The sequence below is a fragment of the Anthonomus grandis genome, chromosome 10 (genome assembly GCF_022605725.1).
Source record: "Anthonomus grandis grandis chromosome 10, icAntGran1.3, whole genome shotgun sequence".
Taxonomy (NCBI): Eukaryota; Metazoa; Arthropoda; class Insecta; order Coleoptera; family Curculionidae; genus Anthonomus; species Anthonomus grandis.
Genome location: NC_065555.1, coordinates 27845304 through 27859096, shown reverse-complemented (window position 1 = coordinate 27859096; position 13793 = coordinate 27845304). Strand labels below are relative to the sequence as shown.

The 13793-nt window shown below is 36.2% G+C and overlaps 1 protein-coding gene across 1 annotated transcript in view; it reads right to left on the bottom strand.

Moving 5' to 3' along the window:
* LOC126741140 (titin-like) overlaps positions 1-13793 on the bottom strand; it is a 177162-nt gene that overhangs the window by 103403 nt on the left and 59966 nt on the right. The window contains exon 9 of the mRNA XM_050447482.1: positions 5403-13754. Coding sequence (XP_050303439.1) covers positions 5403-13754 — 8352 coding nt within the window. The remainder of the gene's footprint in view (positions 1-5402; positions 13755-13793) is intronic.

Genomic DNA, 13793 nt, shown 5'->3' with positions numbered 1-13793 from the left:
TTTAGGGTAATTATTCTATGTTTTATAATAATAAGTAATTTAGAAAAAATAATTTACGTTTATTTTGTTAACTTGTTAAAATGTATCTAGATTTTAAAATTAAGATATCTAATAAACGGATTCTCAAAACGACTGAATTTACTAAGAATACTTTTTATACAAGAAAAGATTGGATAATTAGAATTTTTTTCAAGAACTTTATTATACAGGGGTGGAAAAAAGTTTTGGTATTTTTAACACATGCAATATACCGCAGGTGACCCTCTGCAAGGTATATCGAATCTGTGAACGGATTTCAATTTCTCGTTCCAAAAAACCCCCTCACACCAAATTTTAATTTAATATCTTATGAAACACTCGACTTTATAAAAAAACGATTTTATTTTTCTCATTTTGACGCCCTGTATATTGAATACCGAGTGCCCCATTAAAAAATAGCATAACGAAAATCGCATTATTTTGGTCCACCCTATATGTGGCCGGCGGATTGGCCTCCCTTTTCCGGACACCCTGTATAATAAAGATATTTTATTTACTGAAGATCGCGAATTTCCTGGCTGTGGGTTTATAAAAGAAAACTGTTGGGACTGTTGTATAGGAATTGGTGTTTGAGTATTTTCTTGGTTAGAAACTGTTGTTGATGGTGAAATAAGAAATTTTTGGACGCCTACAAATAAGAATATTGGCTATTTAGAGAAAGTTCCTACAGCATAGTAGTAAAATTACCTCAATAAATAACATCAATGGTATTCATTTAAAAAAATAATATTTATTACACTTATAATAAAAAACTACTTTTATTGAAAAATATTTAGATGTTCAAAATAAATAACACATAAACTAACCAACAAACATATTACATAACGGTTTTGAGTTCCGAAATGTCAACGTCATGTCTTAAAAAGATGTTCTAGCACATATCGACGTGTTCAAGGCAAAACGACGTAAGCGCCTTTTAAAAAAAAATTGAGTTTATATGCGCATACAATTGGCATAAGCGCCTTCTTTAAATAGATTCTTTGAATTTGGCTATACCACGGTTTATTTTCCTTTTATTGTGTCGTAAAATTGCGCAAGCGCCAGTTTTGTTTGAACGAATTTCATTCAGGGTGTTTACTCCAGTCATAAGCGCCAGTAATGCATTGGGCGTCATAGGGGCGACGTCTTATTCGTTTATAGTGAAATTTTAATAGAAACTGTTCTTTATTAAAACAGGTAAGTGATTTTAGCTATTTTTGAAAATATTTACTCTATGATTTTCCTATTATTTTTATCAAATTTGTGAGATTTCTTATTTAAATCGCACATTTTTATGGTGTTGCTTATGCCAAAACAAAATTATTTAATAACAGTGTGGCATAAACGTCTATTAGTATTGAAATTTGCATAAGCACTTTTTGTTAATGTTTTATTTAAATAAGATCTTTATGTCAGTTATTTTTTTATCTTTTTGTAATAGGAGGTACCATATATTTTATTTTTAACATAAAAAACAAATTAGAGTTATGCTTTTCTTCTTTTTCAGCGTTTTTAAATTTGGCGCTTGTGACAAAATGTCGTCTAGAGCTAAATGAATGTTGATGATGGTTATTGGACAACAGTCTTTAAACGAACAAAAGGAAATAAGCGAAATGATTGTTTCTCCAGCTATTCCTTTGCAAGAAGCATCACAAAATACTTTACTACTTGAAGCAATTAACCATGACGTTATTTTTAAGGACGTTAATGTGCTGTCACCATTGGACCCGTTAGAAGCCGACAAAGAAAATGCAATACTGGAGTTGCAAGAGTCATTACCGTTTTCTCAAGACATTTTTGTTGGCGACAATTCCTTAAATACTTCACCGGGTAGGCAGATTATTGACATCGTCACATCAGACAATCAGTTTGATGAAATACCAAGCTTAGAAAACCAGAATTTTTTTGAGTTAAAAAAGAACAATCAAAACCATATACAAGAAACTGACAACGAAAACTATAGCGACACGTTTGACGTCATCATCTGTATCCCGTCTACTAGCAAGGAAAGTAATGATTCAAGTTCTGGTCTTAAAAAAGAAAATCAAAGAAGAAGGTATAGCGGAATGAAAAAAAATTAAGGAAAATCCGTGTAGTGCGAAGAGGTATAATAATATGTGTAATAAGTTTGCAGAAAATGAAAGAAAGCAGATTTTTACCAATTTTTATAATCTCAAAGATAACGAGAAACAAAAAATGTTTCTAAGTGAGTGTGTCCATACAATACAAGTAAAGTGTCGCAGAACTTCCAATATGAATTTTAAACGCCTTGTTACTCACAAATATTTCTTACTTAAGAATAACAAAAAAGCACGAATTTGTCAACAATTTTTATGTGCAACCCTTGACATATCGCAAAGAATGTTAAGAACTGTCACAGAAAATAAAGTGAGAGAGATTTTTCCTAACGGGCTAGATCGAAGAGGAGAACATTTTCTAAAAAACAAAACATATTTATACAAAATGTATTAAATGTTAATAATTTATACAAAATGTATGCACAATGAGTACAAAGTCATCCAGTTCCTGTGCTCAAAAAATCTGTATTCTTTCAAAAATTAAAAAAAAAGAATATTGGAATTCATGTTCCTTGAAAAGACAAGTGTGGTAAGTATCAATTTTATCAAAACGCAATAGGAAAAACTGATTCAATAAAGGAGCAGTATGAGTTCCATCTAACTGAAAAAGAATTGGCAAAAAAAATATTCTTAGCAAAACAAAAAGAAGCTGAAACGAATCCAAACAAAATTATTGCAAGTTTTGACTTACAGAAAGTTTTGGCGACGGTTTTAACAGGTTTCTACAGAAAATATGCGGTATTTAATTTTACTATATATGAAACGTATAGCAAAAATGGGATTTGTTTTTTATGACAAGAAAAGGACGGAAAACGTGGATGTAATGAAATTTGCAGTAACTTACTAAGTTACTTACAAAATATTGACAATGCAAATAAGTCAATTACATCTATCGAATTCTTTTGTGACAACTGTGGAAGACAAAATAAAAATGCAGCTCTACTTTTTATACTACACTATTTTCTTCAAAAATCCAAAAATATTAAAGAAATTTCGATAACCTCTTTAGTAACAGGACACACTTACATGCCTGTTGATTCCATGTACGCAGTAATTAAAAAGTCAATAAAACGTAAGGCCATCATGGCTCCATCAGAATGGCCAACGATCTTGCGTAATGCAAGAACAAAACCCAAACCCTATGATGTAAATGTTCTCTCTTATAGCGACTTTTACGATTTTAAAGAACATATTATGAGAAAACTTAAAACCAAATTCCGACTTATCATTAACGGCGACAAAGGAAAGGCAACCCTTAAAATAACGGATGTAAAAACAGCAAAATTTTTTAAAGACAGCTCTACATTTTTTACCGCTATAAATACTTCAAAATAATCATCCATTATTCTCAAAGAGACTTAAGTATATGAACAAAGGGGAGGAGAAAGTAAACTCAAAGTCCAAGTCTCATAAATCAAGCGTCTATTTAAAGGTTACGCGTTTCGCCGCATTAGGGCATCATCAGACCTAAGTAAAATTTACAAAATTAAATAATACGGAACTTCTTTGAATTGTGGTGAGTGTTCCGCTGTGTATGTTGGTCAGTCTGGTAGAAGAATTTTCACCAGGGTGAAAGAACATATAAGTCTTTTCAACAATTGTAAAGACACCGATATTAAAGAAACAAAGTCAGCCTTTGCAAATCACCTTTTATCGACTGGTCATAACTTTTCGGTGTCGGATGATGTAACTATATTACATGAGTGTGGAAAGGGTAAAAAACTAGATCTCCTCGAAAAGCTGGAGATTACAAGAGCTAAGAGAAGCCCAATATTAAATTGTGTCAATGATATCTTCAATTTCGAACCTAATCTCATTTTCAATAATCTCCAATAAAAATGTTTAATCTTGTGTCATATAACGTAATTACTCGCATGCTACATCATTGCCCCGGTTTGGCGACAAGGTATATGCTTCGGACTTCAGATCCAATGGTCAATGGTTCAATCCCTATGTTTTTTGAAAAATCTTTTTTTTTTGTATTTTTTCCTTTTATAATTGTATTTGTTTTCATTCTTATCAAATCTTATTCAACTTATTTTATTTTTATGTTAGTGTGAGTCAGTGTGCAGTTTTTTGTATTTAGATATGTATGTATGTATGTATGTATGTATTTAGGTATGTCTTTTCTGTTAATTAGCGTTCTGTTCCGTACTATTTAATTTTGTTAATTTCACTTAGGTCTGATGATGCCCTAATGCGGCGAAACGCGTAACCTTTAAATAGACGCTTGATTTATGAGACTTGGACTTTGAGTTTACTTTCTCCTCCTCTTTATTTGCTATAAATATGATGATATTGACCAAGAGTGTGTTTTAGAAAGCATAAAAAATAAGGATACTGAACAACTACAAAATGCTTATTTTGCCCCTTTATCCATAACTAAAAAGAAATATGACCTTAAAACTATGACAATACAATTCCACCAAGGTATCATAGGGAATATCTTTTACTGAAGCATAGTACAGCTGTTGCGGATGTTCTTAACGAAACAGACATTGAGTTGTAATAGTTAATAAACTTTAAGTAGAAAATAGCTCATATTTTATTCTACAATTTTCTAGAGAATATTTTTTGTTTCTTGTTTATTTTATTTTTTATGTTGTTTATTATCGGTAATGCTGTGTCTTTATTATTTTGTGAATTAGTTAATAAATTTCTAGTCCTTTAGTCTTTAGGGCAATATAAAATGTTATGTTTAAGAATTTAGAAAAAATATTTTCATTTCATTATTTGGTAAAAAATAAAAATATCTTTGTTTTTATTTATTTTTGAGAGAAACATATATTTTTTTTGGTAATAAAACAGTAACACAAGTTAATTACTTTTATTTAATTTTATTGGCCTAAGCGTCACCAAAATAAGAAGAACCACTTTGTATAGAAATGGCGTAAGTTGTTATAAGCGCCATGTTTTAAAATAATGTGTAGTCATAAGCGACGTGATAAACGACAAATGACTTATTCACCATTTATACTCTTTTTTACCACTTTTTATTGCTAAATTTTGACAAAAAATGCTTGGGTAAAACTTGGTAGCTTTTAGTATGGTTAATTGATGTATGTCTCATTTTTACTATTTTTTTTTAAATAATGCCTTAAAACATATATTTCGTAAATAACTCGAAATTTTCAAAATGGTGCTTACGTCGTTTTGCCTTGAACGCGTCGGTATAAGTCCGAAACCGTTTGCAACGCGGTTTCAGCCTGCTCATACGCAACTTCGATATACATCAAACTAGTTTTAAACCATCCCAAATTTCCTGCTAGAACAAACCTAATAATAACAATGAAACGATAAACTTACCTTCGCCTGATCGCTGGGCATAGAAAGTCGTTCCAACAATTTAGGTGAATCCAGCAGGACACTTGCTGCAGTCGCTTTACTCGACACAACAATCTGAGATGGTATTTCCTCCTCGAAATCTATAATTCCTTGCACGGTCCCTTTGTTCTTGTCGTAGTTATCAAACGAGGTTTTAAACTTTTGTTCCGAACCACTAGAGGCCGTAGAATTGGTAGACGAGTTCGAATTCCCTTCCAAGATGTCCAACAATTCGGATTTGTAAAAATAGGTGTTCGGCTGCGACTTTAGCGATTTGTTATCGAACTCTTTCAGCATCGCTTTCGTGGTAAATTCGGTACCGCGAGTCTCGGACTTCGGAGATCCGGCGGGACTGTCCCGTTTAATAATTTGCTGAATTGCGGGAACTAAAGTCGATTTTGCGCTGATAACTTTGTCGGTTGTTATTTCTACTTGAGCGTCGGCCAAGTCTTGTTCCGACATAACCGTTGGAGCAACAGAAATTGAGACTAGCTCGGGTTCATTAGGAATTATACCGGGGATAACGTGAGGTAAAGTAGTAATTTTATTATCCTCAGAAGGAGTTTGATCTGGAGTAGTGGGCTTATTTGAAGTACGCACTTGATGGCTTAAAGCGAGTTTTTTAAAATTGGTAGCCTTTTTAATGTTTTTAAACTGTTCAGTTGGTTGAACCAGCATTTGCTCACTAGATTCTTGAGTAACATCTAAGCTAGTCTTTTCGCTTTTCTTATCGTAATCCCAGTAACTAGCGATGTTTGCTGGCAACTTTTTGTTAGGAACAGGAGATAATGAATCTTGTTCTTTACTATCTTGGGTAACTTCCCTAATATCTGTTTGAGGCTCAGTAGTTTTCTCAATACTTAATACACTCTTTTCTTCTGAAGATGTATTTTCAAGCTTCCCTTTCTTAGCTTGCACATTGTCTTCTAAAGCCCCTTTTTCCTCAAAAAGACGCTTGCGCCCTAAAAGGTCAATTTGGCTGTCACAGTCATTATCATTTTCATTAGATTCACTTTGTAACCGTTCGTCAAGATCCTCGTGTTGAAACTGAAAACTTTTCTTTTTCGCGAGTGGAGACATCAGTGGTATGTCACATTTTTCACTTTTCTCCTGAATCGCTTCAAATAGTTTTTGCATTTTTTTCTTCGGAGGCTGTGGTATATCAACCTTAACTGTCTCAGCTGTGACAACAGTATTTTCCGTAACCTTAACAGTGTCCTCTTGGGGTAACGCGATTTTCTTCTTCTTTGGAGGTACACTACTTATTGCACTCATCTTTGGTTCTTCCAAATAGTTTTCCGACGGTTTTCCACTGAGGCTTGAGTTACTCGCCTCTAAAGAGTCTGATTGTATACTAGCAACGCTTGTATCAATTTCTTTTATGATACCCTCGATGTTATCTCTCAAGCTGGTGGACATAAACGACTCGTCGAAAGATGGAAAGTCTATCAAAGTTTTCTTTTCAAACGTTTCCGTTGAGAATGCCACCAATTCGCTGGCCCTTTTTGATTTCTTTAAAGGCAGAATAAGCTCAGCATCAGTCTTTTCTTCAGTTTTTGTCACGTTTTCGTCAACTAAAGTTTTCTTTAAAGCATCATCCTCTGCTTCTTTAACACTATAGCTAGGGCGCCTTGGCCACTTATTCTTTTTGGGAGGTAAGGCAGAAGTTTTAGTATCGTCAAGTTGGGACATATTTCCGGCGATATCTTGCTGGAAATTGCCGCTTTCTTTTGGCGTATCAACCACGTCATCCGAACTTTCAGGCGATAAATCTGCGATGGTATTTGATTTAGAAAGTTTAGTCTGGTCAGAGGTAGGACCTTTTCTTAACAATAATGTGTCATCGTTAGATTCCTCAACAAAGTCAAAAGGTTCCAATGGTTTTTCACTTAGAACAAGTGTCTTGTGTGTTTCCTCAACAGATTCTTGACTTTCAGCGTTACTTTGTTCAGAAACACTGCATTTTCCGGGTTTCTCAGTCTCCTCAGATTCCTTTTCAACAAAGGAATGCTTTTCTTGAGCTGGCTCTGCGACTTCTTGTCCAATATTGTCTCTTGAAACTACGTCAACTTCCGATAGATTAAGGAAAGCTTCACTCTCAGAATGGATATGTCTCTCCTCAGAAGTAATGGTTTCGGAAGATTCCGAAGCAACCTCATGGTTAACTTGGCTTGAAAGATCTTCTGATTCAGCATCTGCTTCTGAAGTAATATTAGCAACTTCAGGCGTAATATCCGGAGTTACAGTTTCTTCAATAGTATTGGAGGCGTTTTCTAACGCTTCTTGGGGATTTTTTACTTCAGCGACCTCTAATTCCATTGTTTTTCCCTCTTCTGACAAATCTTCAAGTAAACATTTCGATTCCAATGCGCTCACTTGGATGTCCTCAGAACTATTCATTTCCTCGAAACTTTTTGATATGTTTGTCTCATGTTTCTCTACGTCTGTTTCTTCAGACTGTACTGGGTCCAGTGGAACTTCTAATTCTGATGATGTGGCATTTTCTTTTTCAGAATTCAACTCTTTTTGAACCACCTGATTACTTTCCTCATTAGATTCATGTTTCTCCAGCGGTTCTAAAGCTTCCCTGACCTCTGTCTGAACCGGAAACTGGTTTGGAAGCTTATAACCAGCGTTTTCCAAAGAACTACCCAGAGATTTAATGGCAACTTCGTCTAAAACAGAAGTTTCCACAATTGAAATCTCTTGGGTGGTGGCCATCTCAAATTCTTCTGCATGTGTTGCTATTTTATTTTCTTCTTCAAGTTGAGTTTGTGAGTCACTTTGATGTTTTTCAAGCACATCTGAAGTCTCGACCACTTCCTCCCTAATTGGTGGTTGAATGGCTAAATTATTTTCTATTCCTATCGATTCAATACTTGAAAACGTTGACTCTGGTTTATTTTCCAGACCTGGACTTTTTATATTTGCAGTTTCGTTCACAGGTTTAACGCATTCCTCTGGCAGAGGTATTTCGGAAAGAGAAATATTAGGCATTAAATTTTCAGCCAAAATGGGAGCAGATATCATCGAGGTTTCCTTATTTAAGTCAGAACTTTCGGAAAACCCGAATGTTCCCAGTTGTAAGTCCGTTGAATTCGACTGAACATCTGACGAGGTTTGTTCAGATTCAACTAATTCTTCCATTTCCGGTCCGAAAGACTGATCGACGAACATCGTATCAGCTTCCATGTCAAAAGATTTCGTTCCACGTAAGTCAAACGACTCGTCGGTACTTTCTGAGGCCCAATCCTCCAAAATGATGTCTCTCGACGTTTTGTTTTTTAGGTTGGTTAAGGCATCTGAGCTGCTGTATTCCAAGCTGCCCTCCGAACCCCAACCGGCCATAATCATGTCTTCTTTAACCGGTTTCTGGTTAACTTCCGAAGAAAACGCTTGGTCTTCATTTGAAACTGACGGTTGATCCTTAGACTCAAACTGATCGGACTTTGAAGTTTCTTCGACGGTTGAACTCTTAATTTGACCAGATGATTCGCTTGCAGCTGGTTCGGTTTCTAGAGTTTCCTCAGCCCTTGAAACATTTTCACTTTTATCAACTGTAGGAGTTACATCAACATCACCAGGCTGTGCTTGAGATACCGATAAGTCAGTAGTACTTTCAATTTGTTGAACTTTTTCAGCATCTAGACACGCATCAACGCTTAAAACTTTTTCAGCTGTAGATGCTATGCCGATATCTTTAGCAGTTTGTGCTTGAGACGTTGATAATTTAATATCGGAGTCAAGGGTTTTAATTTCTTTTACTGACTCGGTGTTTTCTTCAAACCCTTTAGAAGTTTCGACTTCGGGCACCATGTCCCACCTGCTTCTTGGTTTAGCCGATCGTGTCTTTCTTGCTGGACTTAACGCGGTTCCTTTTGACTTGCTGCCGTAAATTTTGTCACTTATCACACCAGTTATGAGTTTTTCCACTTCAGCTGTTGGCATATTTGACCTTTCAGGCTCCAAAGGCTTTTCATCTACACAAACAGATGCTATTGGATCATCTTTCAGTGTACTGACCTCTAAGGCAGATGGCTCTGACTCTAAAAGTTCTTCTTTTCTAGGCCTTTTGCTAATTGGCAGCTCTTCTTCAAAACATAACGAGCTTTTGGCTTGGATTACTTGATCTTCAGGATCTTTTTGAACAATTTCTGTTCTGATTTCTTTACTGGTAGAAATGATTTCACTGTTACTGGATTCCGTAAAATCTTGTACTACTTCTGGAACATCACTTTCTACCTTCGGTTCCCAGCGGCTTCTTCCGTGACGCTTTTTTACTAAAGACGATTTGCCACCCTTTTTTGCTTCACTTTGATTTTCTGGAGTTGGCATGGAATCTTGTGTTTCACAAGGCTTCTCAAGCTGAGCTACATCGTCTTTAAATTTTAAGTTCAATCGATCGGCTAGGGATAAAGAATCTAATTCAGATTCGCTAGCGACACTTTCTAATTTAGTAGGCAGCTGTAGTGAGTCATCTTCAACCTTATTCTCTGATTGAATACTTTCGGAAGGGTCAAGCGTTACAACTTTTTCGTGTAAACTCTCTGAATCAGGTTTAGCAGCTTCTGATTTAACTTCTTCTTCTTCTACGATAATATTACGTCTGGATCTGCGAGGTTTCGATACAGTTTTGGGTTCTTCAGATGGTAAAGGTATATCTTCAAGAGGTGGAAGCTGTATTGCTGCTACGTCAGGAAACCGTATAACTTCTGACGCTTGAGGAATATTTCTAGACTTTCGCCTCTTGGGTCTTTTCGACTCTTCTTCTTCTGGTGCTTTGCCGGTCTCTTGCTGACATATGATTTGTTCTTTATTGGATTTTATATTGTTTTCTGAGATGGTTGAATGAAACTCTGAAGCGATTTCTTCAAATTTAATTTTCAAGGCTGGTTTAGCGGATTTTTCAGATTGGTTTGCTTTATGTGCAGGTTCTGGTGGTAAAGGAATATCTTCGACCCTTCCAATAAGCCCCATAGGAGACACATTTTGAGATACTGCCTCAGTACCATCCAAGTCTTTTTTAATCTCTGGCTGTATATCATCGCTTTCTGCTTTCACCCTTACATCAGAGTATGAATTTTTCTCAATAATTTCTGGAGCAATTTTCGGTTTAGAATCAAACGTTTCATCGAATTCTCGTTTTAATTCGAGGTTTTCTGGTAAAACTTCTTGGGTACTCAATGGTACTTCTGGTTCAGAAGGCACTTTAGGTTCATTGTGCTTATTCGATGAACATTTTCTGGATCTTAATGATCTTGTTGATTTACGTTCCTCAGATAATCGTTTTAAAGATATTTCTGGTTCAAGTGATTTATCTTTAGTTTCCAAATTGGGCAAACTTAAGTCTGATGTATCTTTTTCTATGTTTTTAGATTCGTGCATTGAATCTAAAGATTTCGCATCAACTACCGACTCTATAGAAGCCTTTTCCGTCAGTTGCTGTACGGTTTCTTTAGAATCTGTTATTTTCACTTCATTGGAAGAACTTTTCCTTGAAGATTTTCTTATTTTAGGCTTATGTCTAGAATCTTCATCACAAGATTTAGTAACGTCAGAAGAGTCCGGGTTTAAGTTCACTACATCTCCCAGGACTTCAGGAATATCCTTCTTGCTCTCATTAACTGTTGCCGGTTCGGTGGTCTCGTCACAAAGTTGTTTTATAATGTTTCTGGTTTTCTTTGCGGACCTTGATAATCGTTTGTTATCAACTTCGGGAGATATTTCTTTCGCCGACTCTTGTTCGGAAACTTCATCTTTTTGATCAATCGCTGTTGCTTTTGATTTACTTTTTTTCGATTTTGATTTTACAGCCGCCTTCTGTTCAGTATCCACGGAAATATTTAATTCGTCTTCCTCGATCAAAGGTTTATCTTTATTATCTGCTGTTTTACACCTATGCGATCTTGTGTTCTTTCCAAGCACTTCTTCTTTTGCCTCAAAAACTTCTTCTATACTTCCAATCGTTGTTTTCTGGACTTCAATGGTGTCCTTACTTTCTTCTAAGCTTAAGCTCTCTTGGTGTATTTCTACATAAGATTCTTTGTGGGAGCTTCTTGTAGACCTCCGAGGTTTGATATCAATGATTTCCTCTTTTTTGGCTTCTAAATCATCTATATTCGGCGCTTCTAAAGATTTCTCAATTTCAAGTTCCGTGTCAGGTACGAACCTCCTAGAACGTCGGGATTTTTCACTTTTGAGCAAATGTTCTTTAGCATCACAAGAAGTTTCTTCCGTAACTGTTTTGTTTGAGTTCTGAGGAACGTCTACATTATTTGGTAAAGAAATATCTTTGATATCCTCAGGTTCGTGTATTTTAGCATTGGGTTCTGAGGCATGTGCTTTATCGAATCGTCTCCTTAGCCTTGTACTGATCGATTCTTCTTTTAAAGCTTCTGCAACTGTTTCTCTATCCTTGTTAACTTCTAATAACTTCTCAATTTCAAGAGTCTCGGTTTCTTCAACAGGGAGATGCATTTTAAAAGAAATCTTTCTGGACCTTGTAACCCTTGATGGCGTTTTACTGTCTGTAGCTTCATTGATTGGCTCAACGATAGAGACTTCTTTTGTGTCCGTGATATCCTTAGAATCCTTATTTGTCGTAATACCTTTTTCTACTGCGGGAACTTCGTCTTTCAGACACTTTTTTCTGGATCTCGTGGTTCGTGTTGATGTTTCGCCTAAGATGGCTTCGGAGGCTTCTTGCAAACTTTTTGAGGTATCGGACACAGAAATGTCTGCTTCTTTAGTTTCAACTACGTCAGTTTTATGCTCCAGAGACTTTGCCTCTTCAGGCACAACAGATAAATTTTCATTTGCAAAGGTTTCTTGCACCACATCAGTCTTTATTATAATAGGCTCTTGTTCAGACTGTGAAAATTTAATTTCAGATTTTTTGCTTTCATTCTGTTCTTCCTTAACAGGTGGTTCTCCTTTGTCTTGAACTATTATAGATTCTTCTTTTAGGTCTGGAGTGGAAATTACATCTGATATGATCTGAGCTTGAGAATCTTCTGAAGCTTCTTCAGTTTTCTCTTTAGGTCCCCATCTGGTGCGAAGCTTTTTCCTTTTTGAAGTTTTGACCTCTTTTGTTAAATCTTCAGGTTTTGCCTTTGATTCTTCACTAAGGTTTGTATTTGGACGAGAAGTTAGTGTTTCAGACTCCTCTTGCTCCCGGGATTCATTTTTCTTCTCTGTGACCTCATCGTCTGGTTTTGACTTCTTATCAACTCGTTCGTCTAATGGTAAGGAATCTAATTCAGAACTTATACTGGTACTCGACAAATCTCCCGTAAGGTGTTGTGATGATGGATCATTGTCTTTTAACTGAACATCTTCAGATTTGACATCAGAAACGCTATTACCTTTTGCACCGCTTTTGGCTGACCTGGTCACTCTTGAACCCTTCTTACTTTCTAGTGCACCCTCTGAAAGTTCCTGTTTGGTTTCTGGAACAGAAACTTCCAAAGCTTCTTGAGTCGGTTCTGTTCTAACTTCATCAGCATCAACTGATTCCTTTATTGCCGCTTTATGTTTCTTGACTTCAGGATCTTGTAAAGGCTTTTCAGAAGTTTCAAGTTTATTCCCTTTATCTCGCAAACTTCTAGAGGGTCTTCTTTTCAGCTCATCAGTTTCACTGAGTTTTTCGGGCAAGTCGCTCAGACTAATTGATTTACGTGGACTACTTTTTTCTCGCTTTGATTTATTATTCTTTTCGGAAATAGTAGAGGCAGGCGTATGGTCTAAGCCACTTTTCCGTTTAGTTTTACGTCTGTTATCTTCAGCGACTTTAGCCGGTTTTATAACGGGACTGTCAGCGCCACCTTCCAGTTCTCTAGTGAGCTGCTCCAATGACATTTCGCTGGGTTCAGATCTTTCTTTGACGACGACGCTCTCGTCCGAGATTTTCGAAGATAATTCGAGGCTTTTCTTTATTGCTTCGATCTCGGCATCGAGTTCTGAAGTTTTTTCGGAGACTTCTTGGGGTACGACCACTTCCTCCTTTGAAACTTCGATCGCTTGTTCTTGGACGAGGGCGGTACGTCGCTTAGATCTCGGTTGTGAGCTAGCAATTGTTTCTGGTTCCTTAACCGCGGGTGGTTCTGGTTTGAAACGTCTGGATTTTCGTTTGCTTGTATTTTCTGACTGTTCTTTGGGGACTATTAATTCTTCTTTCTGAATGGCTGCCGGTTTTTGGACAGGCACCACTTTCTGAGGAGCTACCTCTTTCTTTTGGATTAATGACGGTTTTTTTTCTGGGGATTTTGATCCTGATTTTCTTGGTATTTTATAGGATTTTAGCAAGTACTCTCTCGCCTTCTGCTGTTGGGTTTCCTGCAAATAATACGACACAATGTATGTATGTAAGAATAT